Source organism: Scyliorhinus canicula, chromosome 1 (genome assembly GCF_902713615.1).
Source record: "Scyliorhinus canicula chromosome 1, sScyCan1.1, whole genome shotgun sequence".
NCBI lineage: Eukaryota > Metazoa > Chordata > Chondrichthyes > Carcharhiniformes > Scyliorhinidae > Scyliorhinus > Scyliorhinus canicula.
Genome location: NC_052146.1, coordinates 174,324,223 through 174,345,190, shown reverse-complemented (window position 1 = coordinate 174,345,190; position 20,968 = coordinate 174,324,223). Strand labels below are relative to the sequence as shown.

The 20,968-nt window shown below is 42.1% G+C and overlaps 1 protein-coding gene across 1 annotated transcript in view; it reads left to right on the top strand.

Annotated features, from left to right (window-relative positions):
- Positions 1–20,968, top strand: part of senp6a (SUMO specific peptidase 6a) — a 204,740-nt gene that overhangs the window by 71,540 nt on the left and 112,232 nt on the right. Inside the window, 3 exon segments of the mRNA XM_038790658.1 lie at positions 2,866–3,011; positions 6,096–6,251; positions 19,636–19,659. Coding sequence (XP_038646586.1) covers positions 2,866–3,011; positions 6,096–6,251; positions 19,636–19,659 — 326 coding nt within the window.

Genomic DNA, 20,968 nt, shown 5'->3' with positions numbered 1-20,968 from the left:
TTATTTCTCTCTGTTCACTGTTTCTGTATTATTAAGTCTAGCAACTGTTGTTAAAAAATGACACCTTGCTTGACCTTGGGCCCTTGTAGCCATGGCAACCAAGTCACATGAATTTATCAGCTATTAAACTACTAGGAGATTACATGCCGTGCTCGACTACTCCGTTTTACCATTAATTAAAGGGGATAGTTCAAAACATGAGATACATCTCATGCTCATAACACATGAAAAGAAAAGCTGTTACAATCCCAGTTGACATTTAATTTGATTTATAGTCATGAGTACCGAGGTACAGTGAAAAGTATTGTTCTGCATACAATCAGACAGATCATTCCATACATGAAAAATCATAGAACATGCATAAATACACAATGCAAATCCATAGACACAGATATCGAGTGAAGCATATGGCGTGTAGTACTACTCAGTAGAGAAGATGTGTGAAGAGGATCAGTTCAGTCCATAAGAGGGTCATTCAGGAGTCTGGTAACATCGGGGAAGGAGCTGTTTTTGAACCTGTTAGTGCGTGTTCTTTTGTTCTTTTCGTGACTTTTGCATCTCCTGCCCGATGAAGTAGTTGGAAGAGAGAATAATCTGGGTGGGAGGGATCTTTGATTATATTGCCTGTTTTCCCAAGACAGTGGGAGTGTAGACGGAGCCAGTGGATGGGAGGCAGGTTTGTGTGATGGACTGGGCTCTGTTCACGACTCTCTGAAGTTTCTTGCGGTCTTGGGCCGAGCAGTTGCCATACCAGGCTGTGATGCAGCCAGATAGGATGCTTTCTATGGTGCATCGTAAAAATTGGTACGAGTCAATGTGGACATGCCGAATTTCCTTAGCTTCCTGAGAAAGTATAGGTGCTGTTGTGCTTTCTTGGTCGTAGCATTGACGTGGGGTGGACCAGGACAGATTGTTGGTGATGTGCACACCTAGGAATTTGAAGCCGTCAACCATCTCTACCTCGGCACCGTTGATGCAGACAGGGGTATGTACAGTACTATACTTCCTGAAGTCGATGGCCAGTTTATTCGTTTTGCTGACGTTGAGGGAGGTATTATTGTTGTTACACCACGCCACTAAGCTCTCTACCTCCCTCCTATACCTGACTCATTGTTAGAGAACCGACCCACTACGGTCTGTTATAACCATTATAACTGGATAGGAAGTTTTGCTAATGGAATTCTGGCCCAAAAGACCATAACTTTTTATTTTATTTTATTTTAATATAAGACATGGAGGAAGAGTCACAGGACCGTTAATTAGTTTTAACAACACAAAAAAAAATCATTAAACATGAAGAGTTGGCTTATTATATGAAATTCCTTTACTTGCTCCCCTTAGCTTCATTTTACATTTGGTGTTTAATTGTGAACACGGTTGACAAAGTACATCTTAAACTACAACGGTCTCATTAACAGACAGAGCCCCTTTTCAGCATACAAGATGACTGGTAAGACACACTCCTCTCTGAACCCAAGTGAATGTCTGTGGATTTCTCCTCAAAATCCCCCCAGATGATTCCTATGCAATGAGCCACCTTGTCTCACTGAACCCCGACTTCCACACGAGTGATTTCAAATGCCACTTTCGTAAGTCACGCGTTCAAATCTCCTTTTAAATTATTCTTTCCGTCCACTGCTTCCATCAAGTTTTTTACCCGTTATTTCAAATCTCTAGTAATTTCTCACAAACCTTGGCGTTACTGCAGATATCATTTTGACCTATTGCGATGCAATGCCTTTTCAACTCTCTGATTTTAATGAACAGTAATCTGTTCTGGTTCCCGGTTTCCTCTGTTTGTTAACTCCAGACTTCTTGGAAACTTCTCTTCATTTTTTGTTTCCTTAAGCTGCTCTTCAGATCTCTGCACTTGATTTCTTAAGCATTACTCCATGGTATGGTTTTTCTTTAGCAAGCCTGAAAGAGATGTTCCCTCTGAACCAACTGCTTCTAGCAGAGCTGTGAGAGTTGCCTTCTGTCTCACTACCTATCTGAAATGAAAAATGAAATGAAAATCGCTTATTGTCACAAGGAGGCTTCAAATGAAGTTACTGTGAAAAGCCCCTAATCGCCACATTCCGGCGCCTGTTCGGGGAGGCTGTTACGGGAATTGAACCGTGCTGCTGGCCTGCCTTGGTCTGCTTTCAAAGCCAGCGATTTAGCCCTGTGCTAAACAGCCCCTCTTCAACTACAATCAAATGAACTAAACTAAAATGTAAAGGCTTCTCTACCTTACAAGGCCCCAGTTACTAAGCAACCACTGCTGGTTTATTTATTCTTCATGCCATAGTCCACTTTAAGCACAATAGAAACACAGTTGGAATTTAACCAACCCCCACACATACAAACACTGTTGTCCAGTGTGAATCTAACTAGGTACTAGATTTCCAGTTAAGTTATATCTCATTTTTAATGTTTACCAATACAATAAGGGGGGGGGGGTTGTTGGGTTACGGGTATAGGGTGGATACTTGGGGTTTGAGTGGGGTGATCATTGCTCGGCACAACATCGAGGGCCGAAGGGCCTGTTCTGTGCTGTACTGTTTTATGTTCTAAATAGAAATTCCTTCCTAACAGAGACTTTTGGATTTTATTCCTATTTGATGTTGATAAAAGCACAACAAATTTGAGTTGCAAAAGAACAATGCTGGAGTTGACAAAATGCAGAGCGGAGAATTTCAATGTCTATATTTTAAAATGAAAATGAAAATCGCTTATTGTCACAAGTAGGCTTCAACTGAAGTTACTGTGAAAAGCCCCTCGTCGCCACATTCCGGCGCCTGTTCAGGGAGGCTGGTACGGTAAAGCCAATTAAAAGCATAAGTTGCAATACTACAAATACAGTATGATTTCTTTCTTTTCCAGACCAAATCTCGATTTTCATCAGACTCAGTTAATAGCACTGGTTTCTTGAAAAACTATTCAAGAAGAAATCAAGGAAGTGGATTGTGTAAAACATTGAAAGGAAATGCAACTGGACTCAACATGCTGGGGTCTGGCAACAAAGTAAGGTCTGTCAAATATGTTAACTTGTTATGCTCGAACATTTTCATAAGAATAATGTTTGCTGAAGGCGATATTCTTTTGCATTCAAAACCTGTTTGTGATATTGCATGATTCAGAATATTCAGGTGTACAAGCAATTCAAAATAATGGGTTCATGTCCTTTCTAACAAAGTTCATACAGCATAGGAGAAGGCCCATTTTTGTCTCTGCCAGTTCTTGGCAGTGAGGTCTATTTAGTTCCATTCTCCTGCTGTTTTCCCAAATCCTTGTGTTGGTTCCTGCCCCCCCCCCCCCCCCCCCCCCTTCTTGGTCAGTACATTCTAGGTCATAACTCTCTGCATAAAGGATTGTTTCCTCACGTTACCGTTGGTCCTTATCTGTCACAAAAGCAGGAAAATACTGCAGATGATGGAAATCTGAAATGAAAATAGAAAATGCTGGAAATTCTCAGCAGGTCAGGCAGCATCTGAGATGAGAGAAGTGGAGTTCACTCTCTTCTCCACAGATGTGTCTGATCAGCTGAATCTTTTCCGAATTTTCTCTTTTAATTTTTTCCATCATCTGGTTACTGACCCCGTCTGATGGAAGCCATTTCTAATACACTTCTGCAGCAAGTATATATTTCAAAATTTGGAGCTTACTTGAGTGCTGCAAAGAGGACTGTGCTTTGTATTTTTCAGCTTATTGAATATACATAAAAATAATGTCCCGTGGGAATTTAGCACACAGAATTTTCAAAATAACCAGTTATGTTCTGATTGCATTAGGTAGGGAAGAAACTTGAATGATTAAATGGCCTTTCTCACAATGCATATTATATTTCTGTGCTCAGAACAGAACATAAAGCTTTGTGCTGGGCATATATTTTAAGAATGAAGTGTAGTTGATTGAATGCCGTGTTTTAAATTTGGATGTTTAAGAAAGTTGCGGCTGCATTGTGATGAAGCTCAGTTAATTAGATGCATGGTGCAAGTGAAGTTGCAGAAAACTAAATTAAGTGCAAATGCTCAAAGTAATCGTGACAAATAACAAAACTCCAGGATGATGCAAAGATGCAACCACAGCTGGAAAAATATAGGCTCGCACTAATTTGTTTTCAGCACAAAGTTTTCATTGCATATCTGTGAGGAATATACTGACTACCTGTTATGACCCTCCCTGGGTTAGGGTGCGGTCAATTCTAGCCCCACTTGATCTGGTGCCATAACATAATTGAAATTAACAGATAATTCTTGGAAAACGCCCAAAGTCTTTGGCCTTGGCTGCCCAATAACTACAGTCACCTAGCTTGTAAGTTTCAACACAGTACATTTTTTATTACTAACAATAACTATAATTAAATATGCAGCAAATCCAACTGGTTAACTGTTATGTAATTCCTAACCTCATTTTATCTCACACATAGATACACTACACACACACACCACACAAAACCGACACACCACACGCTCACAAAATAAAAGGATCAGAGTCCTTGTTTCAGATGGTTGTCTTCCAGCACACCTTCCTTCAGTCTAGATTTTCAATTTGAGGTTTCTGCTTTCAGTCTGTAATGATTTTCACTGTAAATTCATCCAGGTTCTCTGTAGGTTCAGAAATACAGCAGCTATGCAGTGTTTACAGACTCTCAGCTTTTCTGAGCGTCCAGGTCCCGACTGTCCTTTCCTTGGTTCTCTGAAAACCATCACACTTGGGTAGGACCCAATCACTGCCTGTTGTCCGCCATAATGAAATGAAATGAAAATCGCTTATTGTCACAAGTAGGCTTCAATGAAGTTACTGTGAAAAGCCCCTAGTCGCCACATTCCGGCGCCTGTCCGGGGAGGCTGGTACGGGAATCGAACCGTGCTGCTGGCCTGCTTGGTCTGCTTTAAAAGCCAGTGATTTAGCCCAGTGAGCTAAACCAGCCCCATTAATATGGTCCTTTGCCCAGTTCATTGACCACCAGCCAACCGAGTCCCTCTGATCTCTCGGGTACGATAAAGTCCGAGTCAGGTGATTAAGAAGGCAAATGGAATTTTGTCCAACATTGCTAGAGGGATGGAGTTTAAGACTAGGGAGGTTATGCTGCAATTGTATGAAGTGTTAGTGAGGCCACACCTGGAGTATTGTGTTCAGTTTTGGTCTCCTTACCTGAGAAAGGACGTACTGGCGCTGGAGGGTGTGCAGAGGAGATTCACTAGGTTAATCCCAGATCTGAAGGGGTTGGATTACGAGGAGAGGTTGAGTAGACTGGGTCTCGTTGGAATTTAGAAGGATGAGGAGGGATCTTATAGAAACATATAAAATTATGAAGGGAATATATAGGATAGATGCGGGCAGTTTGTTTCCACTGGCGGGTGAAAGCAGAACTAGGGGGCATAGCCTCAAAATAAGGGTAAGTAGATTTAGGACAGAGTTTAGGAGGAACTTCACCCAAAGGGTTGTGAATCTATGGAATTCCTTGCCCAGTGAAGCAGTTGAGGCTCCTTCATTAAATGTTTTTAAGATAGAGATAGTTTTTTAAAGAATAAAGGGTTATGGTGTTCGGGCCGGAAAGTGGAGCTTAGTCCACAAAAGATCAGCCATGATCTCATTGAATGACGGAGCAGGCTCGAGGGGCCAGATGGCCTACTCCTGCTCTTAGTTCTTATGTTCTGCTGTTTGAAAGTTAGCACATTGTAGTATTTTGTAACTTTTGAGTTCATTGCTTCCTGTACTCTACTTTAAGGTATATGTCCTTTAAACATCCATAGATCAAAAATGGTAACGGCAATATAAAATAAATAGGAAATAAGGGAATCAACAGGAAGCTCCTTACGCTGCTTGAAAACATTAACTGATTTTGTTAGATGGCCTGATATCCTGCTGTTTGATTCAGAGCTTTGATCAACTTAGTAAGCTGCTGCAAGTTTTTCACCCCTATGAATTCCTTATTTGGCTTAATCAGTCTTGTGGTGGTTGTCTGCCAACCAGTTTGAATGTTTTTAACTAACACCTGCCCCTCCTCCACACACCCAAGCTGCTGATGTTGCTACTTGTCAGTAGATAATTGGAATGGCATTTTCTACTAAGGGTGTACTGAGATGCTAAGTTCCTTCTGTTTACAGTGAAGGTGTGACCTCACAACTTGCATCAAACAAGGAGGTTGATAAAAATCGAAACAAATACTTTGTAATTAGTCCTTCAAGCCCAGGAATTGTTGTTCGTGGAAGGCGTTTTCACCATGCCAATGCACAGTCAATCGTAAAAACAGCAGCACAAAGGTAGGTTGGTTAATTTATTGTGATTGTTTTGGTGTTCTATTTATCTGGATTACAATCTTATTACTTTACATGACAAGAGTAGAACATAACACTTTAAATTTCTTCTAAACTGTTAGGCTCCCCAACAATAATAATGAATGGAATTTGTCTTGCTGGTTGTATTTAGGAACATTCAGGCACTTTCAGGTTACTTATATTGGCAGATGATTCGGCTCATCAAGAGTGCCATGTGTTCAAAGCGTATTTATTGCAGACCTTTGACCAGTTACTCTAAATGTCAACAACCTTGAAAATTAGATAAATGTGTTGTTTTCATTGCTGGCACTTACAGCTCATACTTTGTGCTCCAGATTGTAAAGGTAGTCAACAATTAATTTCAAAGTACTGCTAATGATCAGAACTTAATGTTAACTGATGAAGCAGAGCGAGGCTGCCTCTTCAAGTCACATTTTGAATCTGGATTTCAGTTGGATTCACCTAGTGATCATAGATGAATGTAAACTAAAAATGCACGATTGCTCCAGCTGCTGTAATGAATGCATTACAAACCTGAAACACTTTCTCAAATCTGTGTTCTCATTCTGTTTGTTTCATCTTTATGTGCATATCAAGATGGAAAATGGAAGTGCAAGAGAACTTAACATTTTCTATCTTTGTTGTTGAGGAACGGCTGGGATATAGTGTGTCCAGGTGCAGGATAGAACTTCCTCAATTCCCTCACCACCAGCCATTAATGCAAACCTACAAAAGGCATGCAGTACTCCAGTCCTGTGAAATTTCTATTTTGCCACATAAATAGAAGGGGAGTGCCATACAGTTGTCAGAGCCTGCATCATCATCATTTTATAGAATCTCTCCGTGCAGACAGAAACCACTCCGCCCATGGAGTCCACACCGGCCCACTCTCCCTTCCCATCCCCAGAACTCACCCAGAAGAGGGAACATCCTCACAGCATTTACCCTGTCACGTCCCCTTAAGACCATCTTTGTTTCAATGCGATCATATTTTATTCTTCTCCACTCCAAAGAGTAGGCCCAACCTGCCTAACGTTTCCTCATAATTCAACCACTTCATCCAAGAAATCAACCTCGTGAACTTTATTTGAACATCTTCCAATACACGTATAATCCTCCTTAAATAAGGAGACTAAAATTGTATGCAATACTCCAGGTGTAATGTCAGCAATACCCTGTACAGTTGGAACAAGACTTCCCTACTATTATATACCATCACCTTTGCAATAAAGGCCAACATGCCATTTTTCTTTGCTGTACTGGGCAGCACGATAGCACAGTGGTTAACACTGTTGCTTCACACAGCCAAGGTCCTGGGTTTGATTCCCGCCTGGGCCACTGTCGGACTCTGAACGTTCTCCCTGTGCCTGTGTGGGTTTCTTCCGACAAGTCCCAAAAGACGTGCTTGTTCGGTGAATTGGACGTTCTGAATTTTCCCTCAGTGTACCCGAACCAGGTGCCAGAGTGTGGCGACTAGGAGATTTTCAAAAAACTTCATTGCAGTATTAATGTAAGCCTAGTTGTGACAATAATAAAGATTATTATTATTACCTGCATGTTAACTTTGTTTCATAAATAAAGGCAAACAGATCCCTCTGTACCGTGGAATTTTGCAGTCTCTTTGTATTTAAATAATATTTTTTTCTATTCTTCACGCCAATGTGGATAACCTCATGTCTTCCCACATAACCCATCTGCCAATTTCTTGTCCACTCAATTAACCTACTTATAACATTTGATGTTTATGCCCTCACATCTTGCTTCCCCAATTATCTTTGTATCATCGGCAAATTTGTATTAAATGCAATTGGTTCCTTTATCCAAGTCATTAATCTAGACTGTAAATTATAATCTTTTATAATCTTTATTGTCACAAGTAGGCTTACATTAACACTGCAATGAAGTTACTGTGACACAGGCACTAGGAGAACGTGCAGACTCCGCGCAGTCAGTGACCCAAGCCAGAATCGAACCTGGGACCCTGGGGCTGTGAAGCAACAGTGCTAACCACTGTGCTACCGTGCTGCCCACACTGTTGAGCCTTGGCACTGATCCATATGTCACCTCACTTGTTACAATTTGCCATCCTGAAAATGACTCGTTTATCCTTATTCTCTGTTTCCTGTTAGGTAGCTAATCTTCTCAGCATTCTGATATATTATTTCTAATATAATGAGCTCTAATCTTGTGCAGTAACTTTTCATGTGGCATTTTGTTGAATTGCCTTACGGAAACCCAAATATACCACATCTACTGGTTTGTCTTCATCCACCCTCCTTGTTCCATCCTCAAAGGACTCCATTATTTTGCCAAACACTTTTCATTAAGCCATGTTGACTCTGCTTTATTTTATGATTTTCTGAATGTCCTGCCACTACTTCCTTCATAATGATTCCAGTATTTTCCCAATTGTAAATGTTGGGTTAACAGGCCTATGGTTTCCTGCTTCCAGCCTCCATCCTTTCTTCAGTTGGGTGTGAAATTTGTGGTTTACCAAGTCATTGGGACCTTTCCAAGATCTAGGAAATTTCGGAAGATGACACTGTACCCATTTCACATACCATCTCTACTTGGGTCTACTTAACAACCTGTGGACATTTTTGTATGATTGATATGTGACTATTGGAACTTTATTATTGTTTACTTGATAGATTGCTGAGGTTTCCAACCGATCAGACTGAACTGGATTATTGAACCCAGATGTTTTAGGGTTATGTCGAAGTTGACTGACTACAACCCCGGTTCAATGAAGCATGCAGGAGAGTAGGAGCAGCACCATGCATTCCTCAAAAAACAAATGTGTCATTGGTGAAGCTACATCATTGGATGGCTTGCATGCCCATCAGTGTAAGCAGTATGCAGTCTACATCCCATAAACAAATTTAAAAAACAATGCTCTTCAGTTGTGAAAGGTAGTGGACAATTAAAACAACTAACAGGAGGAGGTAGCTCCCCTAATACTCTCATTGTCAATGGTTGGGGAAACCAGCACAGGAGTGCAAAAGACAAGGCTGAAGCATTTTGCAGCCTTTGTTAGCCAGAAGTACTGAGTGGTTGATCCTTCCTCTGAGGTCACCAGCATCAGAGATGCGACTTTTCATCCAATTCAGTTTAATCCATATATCAAGAAATAGTTGAAGGTGCTGGATATTGCAATGGCTATGGGCCCTGACAACGTTTCAGCAATAGTACTGAAGATTATGCTCCAGCGCAAGCTGCGCCCTTAGCCAAGCTGCACCAATGAAGCTACAGAACTGGCATCTAGCCGGAAAATTGTTTAGGTATGTCATGTCCACAAAGTGTAGGACAAATACAAGTCGGCCAATTAATGCTGCATCAGTTTACGAACTTACGAAATGGGAGCAGAAGTAAGCCATTCGGCCCCTCCAGCAGGCTCCGCCAATCAATATGATCATGACTGATGTGTTTGTGTTCAAGTTCTACATTCCCATCTACACACAATAATCTTTGATTCCCTTGCCTAACTAGAATCTACGTACCTCTGCCTTAAAAAAAATTCAATGACCCTGCCTCCACCACTTTCTGAGGCATAGAGTTCCAAAATTACACAATCCTCAGAGAAAATAATTGTTCTCATAGAATTTACAGTGCAGAAGGAGGTCATTCGGCCTATCGAGCCTGCACCGGCCCTTGGAAAGAGCACTCCACTTTAGCCCACCCTATCCCAGTAACCCCATCTAACCTTTTTGGACACTAAGGGCAATTTATCATGGCCAGTTCACCTAACCTGCACGTCTTTGGACTGTGGGAGGAAACCGGAGCACCCGGAGGAAACCCACGCAGACACTGGGAGAACGTGCAAATTCCGCAGAGACAGTGACACAAGCCAGGAATCGAACCTGGAAACCTGGAGCTGTGATGCAACTGTGCTAACCACTGTGCTACCGTTCACAGTTCTGTCCAGAACAGAACGTCAGTGAGCAGGTTATCTCTGCGAAGTGCCACTTGATAGCACTATCAGTGACACCTTCCATCATTTTATTGATTCACCAGGTTGGATTTATTCTGCTTTTTGGAAACAGTACATAGCTGGACAATTTTCCCCATTGCTAGGTAGTGTTGTAGCTGTACTAGTAGAGCTTGGCGAGGAGAGCAGCTAGTTGTGGAACACAAGTTTACGGTATTATTGCTGAAATGTCAGGCCCATAACCTTTTTGCTGTACCCAGTGTCTTTGGCCGGTTCTTGATATCCAATAGAGTGAATTGACTGAAAACTGGCATCTGTGATCTAAGGGAGGAGGCTAAAATGGGTCATCAACTCCATACCTCAGGCTGAAGATTTTTGTGAATGCTTCAGACTTGTCTTTCGCATTGATGTACTGGTCTTCCCCATCATTGAGGATGGGGGTATTCGTGCAGCCTCCTCCTCCCGTTAGTTGTGTGGCATTCTAGAATGAGAGGTTATAATCTTGGTATAAGGGGTAGAAAATGTGAAACCGAGTTGAGGAGAAACTACTCCCAAAGGTTTGTGAATCTGTGGAATTTGCTACCCCAGAGTGCTGTGGATATTGAAACAGTAAGTAAATTTAAGGAGGAGTTAGACAGATTTCTAATTGGTAATGGGGTTGAAGAGTTATGGGGAAATGGCAGGACGGTGGAGTTAAAGCCAGGATGAGATCAGCCACGATCAAATGGCGGAGCAGACGCGATGGGCAAATGGCGTAATTCTGCTCCTATAATCTTATGAACTTATGTTGCAGAACTGCAGCTCTAAGATCTGATCCGTTGGTTGAGCGATCTCTTAGCTCTGTCTGTCTCATGCTGCTTCTGTTATTACCATACAAGTAGCCTTGTGTTGAGGCTTCATCAGGTTGGCATCTTATATTTAGGTATACCTGGTGCTGTTCCTGACATGCTTGGTGACATGAGAGTGACTGCCTTTGACATCAAGGTAGCTTTTGAGTGAGTATGGCATCAAAGAGCATGAGCAATACTAGAGCGAATGGGAATCAGAGGGAAAGCTCTCTGCTGTTCGGAGTCATACGTGGCACAAAGGAAGATGATTGTGATTGTTGGAGGTCAACCATCTTGGCTCCAGGAGTTCCTCAGGGTTGTGCCCCAGGCTCAACCATCTTCAGCTGCATCATCAATTACCTTCCCTCTCGTAAGGTCAGAGATAGGGATGTCTGTTGGCTGTAAAAGGTTCAGCACAATTCATGACTCCTCCCATTACTTTTTTTGTTCTTTTGTTTTAAATTTAAAATACCAAATTATTTTTTTCCAATTAGGGGCAGCACGGTAGCATAGTGGTTAGCATCAATGCTTCACAGCTCCAGGGTCCCAGGTTCGGTTCCCGACTGGGTCACTGTCTGTGCGGAGTCTGCACTTCCTCCCCGTGTGTGCGTGGGTTTCCTCCGGGTGCTCCGGTTTCCTCCCACAGTTCAAAGATGTGCGGGTTAGGTGGATTGGCCATGCTAAATTCCCCGTAGTGTCCTAAAAAGTAAGGTTAAGGGGGAGTTGTTGGGTTACGGGTATGTGGTGGATACGTGAGTTTGAGTGGGGTGATCATTGCTCGGCACAACATCGAGGGCTGAAGGGCCTGTTCTGTGCTGTACTGTTCTATGTTCTATGTAAGGGCAATTTAGCATTGATAATCCACCTACCCTACATATCTTTTGGGTTGTGGGGGGTGAGACCCACGCAGACACGGGGAGAATGTGCACCCTCCATATGGACAGTGACCCGTGGTCGAACTTGGATCCGTGGCGCCGTGAGCCAGCAGTGCTAATCTCTGCACCACCGTGCTGCCTGAACCCCTCCCATTACTGATGCAGGCCATGCCTATGTACTATTTAAACCTTAAACTTTCTGACTTGGCACTGCTGCCACTTGAGAACAATTCTTCTTGCTTTAAGAAACACTAATCGAAACAAACCGTTGTCCAGGATTTAATAAAGGTGTGAGGGATCGGTGCCATAAACATATTGATTGTTATCTATCAGCTGCTGATTAATTTTTCAGTTCAGCTGTCTTGCAGACATGCAGGTGTTTGTAAGCCCCTGATCATAGGAAGAGGATTGCTCCAGATCTTTGTTTTAAGTAGCTTGTAACGTTTTGGTTTGGGAAAACAATGATCTGTATTTTATCCATTTTCATCCTTTGAGAATGTAGAGAGCATGTGCTTAAATTTTTATAATTTACTGTAGTTTCATTTTTTAATAGCCGAGGCACATAAAATAGGGTTTGACACCATAGAAAAACCAAAAATTCAGATGACTCTTCGATGATTTGGACAGAATATTGAACTAAATTGCCATTCATTTTGCAGATGGTTTATTTTAATAGTATTAAATGTGCGCCTAACCTCCAATAGCTGTTTTTGAAGCAACCTTTTTTAAGCCAGACACTGTATAATGCCAGATTCCAATTACAACATGAGGAAAAGCGAGGATGAAAAATTGATATTTAGCCTATTGAAACTCTTTTTCTGGCAGAAATCATTACAATCTTTTAATTAATTTGGTGTTTTTGGTTCTAATTTCAAATAGCATTTTTATCTATACCATTAAAAAATGTTGCACATCTAATAAAAGTATCCCCTTCACCCCCAACTTTTTTAAATTGCAGAGGTTGGGTTGTTTAAACCTACGTTTTTGAAAAGTATGTTTTCAGAGTCTTCCATCCATAGTGAGATACTGACTTGCTGCAAGCACCATCAGAACATTGTGGCAGTATCCCGTTTTTCTTTTGTAAACAATGTTTTCTGCAGGTGAGACAGAATCTAATCTTGTTTGTTGTCCCCTTTTACTCTCTCCTTTCTTCCTTTTCTGATACTTGTCTATATGTTTGGGGCCTTTTGAGCAGAGTGGTCTGCCACATCCCATTGTAAATCGTTACCATTGAATCATAGAAAAGTATAACAAAGAAGGAAGCCATTTGACCCATTGTGTCTGCACTGCTGCTTTCAAAGAACTATCTACATTGACACAATGCGCTGCTCCTTATCCACATCATTGCAATTTTTGCTACTTGCAACATTTATCTAAATACCTTTTGAAAGTTTATATGGGGCGATGTCTTTCAAATCCTAACCGCTTGTGTTCAAAAAAGCTTTTGCTCATGCCACCTCTGCTTCTTTTGCCAATCGCCTTAAATCTGCACCTTCTGGTCATTGATTGGTGGAAATGGTTTCTATTCTATAGGTATGTCAGGAATAAAAGAATGACTAGGGTAAGAGTAGGGCCAGTCAAGGACAGTGGTGGGAAGTTGTGTGTGGAGGCTGAGGAGATAAGCGAGATACTAAATGAATACTTTTCGTCAGTATTCACTCAAGAAAAAGATAATATTGTGGAGGAGAATGCTGAGACCCAGGCTATTAGAATAGATGGCATTGAGGTGCGTAGGGAAGAAGTGTTGGCAATTCTGGACAAGGTGAAAATAGATAAGTCCCCGGGGCCGGATGGGATTTATCCTAGGATTCTCTGGGAAGCCAGGGAAGAGATTGCTGAGCCTTTGGCTTTGATTTTTAGGTCATCATTGGCTACAGGAATAGTGCCAGAGGACTGGAGGATAGCAAATGTGGTCCCTTTGTTCAAGAAGGGGAGTAGAGATAACCCCGGTAACTATAGGCCGGTGAGCCTAACGTCTGTGGTGGGTAAAGTCTTGGAGAGGATTATAAAAGATACGATTTATAATCATCTAGATAGGAATAATATGATTAGGGACAGTCAGCATGGTTTTGTGAAGGGTAGGTCATGCCTCACAAACCTTATCGAGTTCTTTGAGAAGGTGACTGAACAGGTAGACGAGGGTAGAGCAGTTGATGTGGTGTATATGGATTTCAGTAAAGCGTTTGATAAGGTTCCCCACGGTCGTCTATTGCAGAAAATACGGAGGCTGGGGATTGAGGGTGATTTAGAGATGTGGATCAGAAATTGGCTAGTTGAAAGAAGACAGAGAGTGGTAGTTGATGGGAAATGTTCAGAATGGAGTTCAGTTACGAGTGGCGTACCACAAGGATCTGTTCTGGGGCCGTTGCTGTTTGTCATTTTTATAAATGACATAGAGGTGGGCGCAGAAGGATGGGTGAGTAAATTTGCAGACGACACTAAAGTCGGTGGAGTTGTAGACAGTGCGGAAGGATGTTGCAGGTTACAGAGGGACATAGATAAGCTGCAGAGCTGGGCTGAGAGGTGGCAAATGGAGTTTAATGTGGAGAAGTGTGAGGTGATTCACTTTGGAAAGAATAACAGAAATGCGGAATATTTGGCTAATGGTAAAATTCTTGGTAGTGTGGATGAGCAGAGGGATCTCGGTGTCCATGTACATAGATCCCTGAAAGTTGCCACCCAGGTTGATAGGGTTGTGAAGAAGGCCTATGGTGTGTTGGCCTTTATTGGTAGAGGGATTGAGTTCCGGAGCCATGAGGTCATGTTGCAGTTGTACAAAACTCTAGTACGGCCGCATTTGGAGTATTGCGTACAGTTCTGGTCGCCTCATTATAGGAAGGACGTGGAAGCTTTGGAACGGGTGCAGAGGAGATTTACCAGGATGTTGCCTGGTATGGAGGGAAAATCTTATGAGGAAAGGCTGATGGACTTGAGGTTGTTTTCGTTAGAGAGAAGAAGGTTAAGAGGTGACTTAATAGAGGCATACAAAATGATCAGAGGGTTAGATAGGGTGGACAGCGAGAGCCTTCTCCCGCGGATGGAGGTGGCTAGCACGAGGGGACATAGCCTTAAATTGAGGGGTAATAGATATAGGACAGAGGTCAGAGGTGGTTTTTTTACGCAAAGAGTGGTGAGGCCGTGGAATGCCCTACCTGCAACAGTAGTGAACACGCCAACATTGAGGGCATTTAAAAGTTTATTGGATAAGCATATGGATGATAAGGGCATAGTGTAGGTTAGATGGCCTTTAGATTTTTTCCATGTCGGTGCAACATCGAGGGCCGAAGGGCCTGTACTGCGCTGTATCGTTCTATGTTCTATGTTCTATTTATTTACCAATCCTTCATGATTTTAAGTGCCTGCATCATTTCCTCTTGGTATATTCACTGCTCAAAGGAGAACAACCCTAGTTTTCCAGTCTATCCACGTGGTTGTAATCCTTCACTCTCGAAGCTATGCCTGAGAGTCTCTTTCTGCAAAGTCTTCATGCTCTTTCTAAAGTGTGCTGTCCCAAACAGTTCTCTAACTGTGGTCAGGCTAATAATCTGATTTGGGTTAAGGCTAATCTCGGGACCCTTATGCCTCTGTTCACGAAGTCCAAGATGCTAATGCTTTATAAACGACTTTGTTGACCAGTGTTTCTGTCGAAATGTTGTTATGCCTCTTAGTCAAGGTTAAAATAGATGTACGTTTCAGTTTGTACAATTAGGAAAATAATCTGTCTCCTAAGTCTTTAGGCATAATACGATGGAAGCAGCGTTAGCCCAATAATGCAATTTATGAAAATGAATATTAACCTGTAAAATTAACTCCTATTTTCACTTTCACCTGTTTTAAACTTCAAAGGAGTGGTGGTGGAGTTGGGTGCAGGCCCGTAGCGAGGAAATGTTTTAGAAAACAGTCCCAAGTTTAAAAAAAAACAAACTGAAAGAGTTTGTTTGTGTGTTTAGCTCAGTGCATTTCAGTTAACACAATCCTAATTTTAACTGTTGCGATTATAGAGACTGCGTTACTGTGTGCAGCCGAGTTGAAGTTACCAGCAGAGGGTCTGTTTACTTTTTTAAGATGTAGAGATGCCGGCGTTGGACTGGGGTGAGCACAGTAAGACGTCTTACAACACCAGGTTAAAGTCCAACAGGTTTGTTTCAAACACGAGCTTTCGGAGCACTGCTCCTTCCTCAGGTGAATGGAGAGGTATGTTCCAGAAACGTTTATATAGACAAAGTCAGAGATGCTGGACAATACTTGGAATGCGAGCATTTGCAGGTAATCAAATCATTACAGATCCAGGGAGAGGGATAATCACAGGTTAAAGAGGTGTGAATTGTCTCAAGCCAGAACAGTTAGTAGGATTTTGCAAGTCCAGGCCAGATGGTGGGGGGTGGATGTAATGTGACATGAATCCAACTTCCCGGTTGAGGCCGCATTCATGCGTGCGGAACTTGGCTATAAGCTATTACTCGGCAATTCTGCGTTGTCACGTGTCCTGAAGACCGCCTTGGAGAATGCTTACCCGGAGATCAGAGGCTGAATGCCCTTGACTGCTGAAGTGTTCCCCGACTGGAAGGGAACATTCCTGCCTGGTGATTGTCGCACGATGCCTGTGCATTCGTTGTCGCGGTGTCTGCATGGTCTCGCCAATGTACCATGCTTCGGGACATTCTTTCCTGCAGCGTAAGAGGTAGACTACATTGGCCGAGTCGCACAAGTATGTGCCGCGTACCTGGTGGGTGGTGTTACCACGTGTAATGGTGGTATCCGAGTCGATGATCTGGCATGTCTTACGGAGATTGCCCTGGCAGGGTTGTGTGGTGTCGTGGTCACTGTTCTGAAGGCTGGGTAATTTGCTGCAAACAATGGTTTGTTTGAGGTTGCACAGTTGTTTGAAGGCCAGTAGTGGGGGTGTGGGGATGACCTTGGCAAGATGTTCATCTTCATTGATGATGTGTTGAAGGCTGCGACGAAGATGTCGTAGTTTCTCCGCCTCAGGAAAGTACTGGACAACGAAGGGTACTCTGTCAGTTGTGTCCTGTGTTTGTCTTCTGAGGAGGTCGGTGCGGTTTTTTGCTGTGGCACGTTGGAACTGTCGATCGATGAGTCGAGCGCCATATCCCGTTCGTACAAGGGCATCTTTCAGCATCTGTAGGTGTCTGTTACGCTCCTCCTCGTCTGAGCAGATCCTGTGTATACGGAGGGCTTGTCCATCGGGGATGGCTTCTTTAATGTGTTTCGGGTGAAAGCTGGAGAAGTGGGGCATCGTGAGGTTATCTGTGGGCTTGCGGTAAAGCGAAGTGCTAAGGTGACCGTCCTTATGGCGATGAGTGTGTCCAAGAATGCAACAGAATTTGGAGAATAGTCCATGGTGAGTCTGATGGTGGGATGGAATTTATTGATCTCATTGTGTAGTCGTTTCAGTGACTCTTCGCTGTGGGTCCAAAGGAAAAAAATGTCATCGATGTATCTGGTGTATAACGTCGGTTGCAGGTCCTGTGTGGTGAGGAAGTCTTGTTCAAACTTGTGCATGAAGATGTTGGCATATTGAGGTACGAATTTGATCCCCATGGCTGTTCCATGCATCTGGATGAAGAATTTGTTGTCGAAGGTGAAGACGTTGTGATCTAGAATGAAGCAGATGAGTTGCAGAATTACGTCTGGAGATTGGCAGTTGTCAGTGTTGAGGACTGAGGCTGTTGCAGCAATGCCGTCGTCATGGGGGATGCTGGTGTAGAGTGCCGAGACATCCATTGTGACGAGGAATGTTCCTGGTTCAACTGGTCCATGGGTGCTGAGTTTCTGTAGGAAGTCCGTCGTGTCGCGACAGAAGCTGGGTGTACTTTGTACGATGGGTTTCAAGATGCCCTCGATGTGGCCAGAGAGGTTCTCGCACAGGGTCCCATTGCCTGAAACGATAGGATGGCCTGGTGTGTTGGCCTTGTGTATTTTCGGGAGGCAGTAGAGATCTCCAATGCGGGGATTACGTGGGATGAGAGCACGTAGGGTACTCTGAAGGTCTAGATCCAAGGTCCTGATCAGTCTGTTGAGTTGGCGGATGTGTTCCTCTGCAAGACATGCCAGATCATCGACTTGGATACCACCATTACACGTGGTAACACCACCCACCAGATACGCGGCACATACTCGTGCGACTCGACCAATGTAGTCTACCTCTTATGCTGCAGGAAAGAATGTCCCGAAGCGTGGTACATTGGCGAGACCATGCAGACACTGCAACAACGAATTAACGGGCACCGTGCGACAATCACCAGGCAGGAATGTTCCCTTCCAGAATTGCCGAGCAATAACTTATAGCCAAGTTCCGCACGCATGAGTGCGGCCTCAACCGGGATCTTGGATTCATGTCGCATTACATCCACCCCCCACCATCTGGCCTGGACTTGCAAAATCCTACCAACTGTTCTGGCTTGAGACAATTCACACCTCTTTAACCTGTGATTATCCCTCTCCCTGGATCTGTAATGATTTGATTACCTGCAAATGCTCGCATTCCAAGAATTGTCCAGCATCTCTGACTTTGTCTATATAAATGTTTCTGGAACATACCTCTCCAGTCACCTGAGGAAGGAGCTGCTCTCCGAAAGCTCGTGTTTGAAACAAACCTGTTGGACTTTCACCTGGTGTTGTAAGACTTCTTACTGTACTTTTTTAAGAGATGGGGAATGCTGAAAATGCAAACTAGTTGCCAAAAATAGATCAGTTGCATGGATGAGTTTAATTTGATTTCTGGACTAACTGAGCCCTGATCTTGTTGCATTTACCAGCTTTCATTGTTGATTATTTACAGCACTTTTTGCATCAAACATTGATCAGCACAATACAGCTTCAAAAAATTGAAGAAATGATGTAGTCTTCTGTGTAGGTTTTGCTTTGATTCCTATATATGTATTTGCAAGTTTTTAATACACAAGCAAATGATCAGCGATAAAGTGATTCAGTGTTGGTATTCAATTTATATATTTATATAACAGTTGCAATAAAACAAAATATATATAAGTCCTTGGATCAGTCAGTATTTGTAACTGTTTTACTTTAATGTTCTGATGTGTTGATTCTGTACAGCAGTTGACAAAATTATTGAGACCTGTGTCTGCTGAGTTGTTTGGAGTCTGATTAATGAATCCTGATGTCTTTTTCTTTTGAAAGAAGATTCCTCTTTTTGTTTAGCTACCAGCACTGTAGTTACTGCCCTAGTTTTTTTTTCTAAACGATGCAACAACAATTTGATCCAAATCCTTATGAATAAGGTATAGATAACTTGATTAAATCTTGAACCCCAAAAATCTCAACCCATTGTAAATGAATAGCTGATGTTAATTGAAAATGCCAGAAGCATTTTGCAAGCTTGAAGATCTGATTCTGATATTGTTCAAGTTTGCAGTACAGTATAAGGTAAAGCCAGGAATCTGATCTTCAAAGTAAAATGGAGTAAAATTCTAAACTGTTCAAATTTGATTGGAATTTATGTTTTAATTTTGTGATTAAGCATATATTTTGGTTTCCAGAGGTGATATTGTTGGAAATTTTATAACCAAAATGTATTTGAAAGATAATCAGAGTATGTTTTAAGGATCCTTCTCTTAAGTAACTGGAAATAGCATTATAATTGTCCTTTTAAAGAAATTTGAGAGATTCAAAAATGTAATATACTGATAATTTGCCATGTGTCCACATGTAACATTAATGTGAGATTATTACCTCTTTTTTTCTTTCGTCTTTTAAAGCAATCTTGGCTTAACTGATGAAGGGTAAGTGTCACTGATGTGTATGTATAACAACTGGGATCGGCATTGCACAGCCTCATAAATAGCTTCATTAGATGTCAATGCTTTGTGTGCTTTTCATTGGGACTTCATTTAAAGTGGGTTCAATCAAGACATGCAAGTACTCTGTTTCACCTGCCCTCATTTAGTGTTTTATCTACCATGGTGGTATATTTTCCATTTACCACAACTGATGTTCTGAGTGACCTTGCCAACCCAGGTGTAATTTTTTGCCAAATTAGTTATGCACAATAAGCATGACAAAAATGCTTCAGGATGTGCTTGATGTAATTCTGACCACACTGTTCATTGACTCCCAACCACTTTAAATTTTGATCTCAGTTGCTGAGCTCAATATGAATGCTTTCGAAATGACCTAATTTTAATCTTGCTGGTCTGCTATCTGCTAATCGCTAACAAACCTGTGCAATCAACTTTAATCTCTATTCCAAAGCTGCTGATTTTTTTTCTTGTGTTGCCATTCTAATAGACAGGGACTGTTTAGCACACTGGGCTAAATTGCTGGCTTTGAAAGCAGACCAAGGCAGGCCAGCAGCACGGTTCAATTCCCGTAACAGCCTCCCCAAACAGACGCTGGAATATGGCGACTAGGGGCTTTTCACAGTAACTTCATTTGAAGCCTACTTATGACAATAAGTGATTTTCATTTTCATTTCATACAAGATCTAGGTATTAGAAATCTAAACCGTTGTTTGCAAAATGTGATGGGATTGAAGTAATTTCAGATTGAGGCAGTGGTGAATTGGCTTAGTTTGAAGGATCCAGTGCAATTTTCCAATGAGTGATCATTTAGTCCACCATCACGGTAGCACAATGGTTAGCACTGTTGCCTCACTGCACCAGGGTCCTGGGTTTGATTCCCGCTTGGGTCACTGTGTGGAGTCTACATGTCTCCATGTGTCTGCGTGGGTTTCCTCCCACAAATCCCGAAAGACGTGCTTGTTAGGTGAATTGAACATTCTGAATTCTCCCTCTGTGCACCAGAACAGGCTCCAGAGTGTGGTGACTAGGGGATTTTCACAGTAACTTTATTGCCGTGTTAATGTAAGCCTACTTGTGACAATAATAAAGATTATTATTATTATTATTATAGTCTGCTGCTCAACCAAGGTGACTATTATTCAGCCTCTTTGCATCAAATTTTATTCTGAGTATAGTTTGGATTGAGAAATCAAGACTAATTCATGGTTAATTTCATCTTAATTGTAAATCTATAGAAAGTAACTTGTAGTTGGTAACAATTTTTATTGTGAAAGAATATTTGTGAAATTTT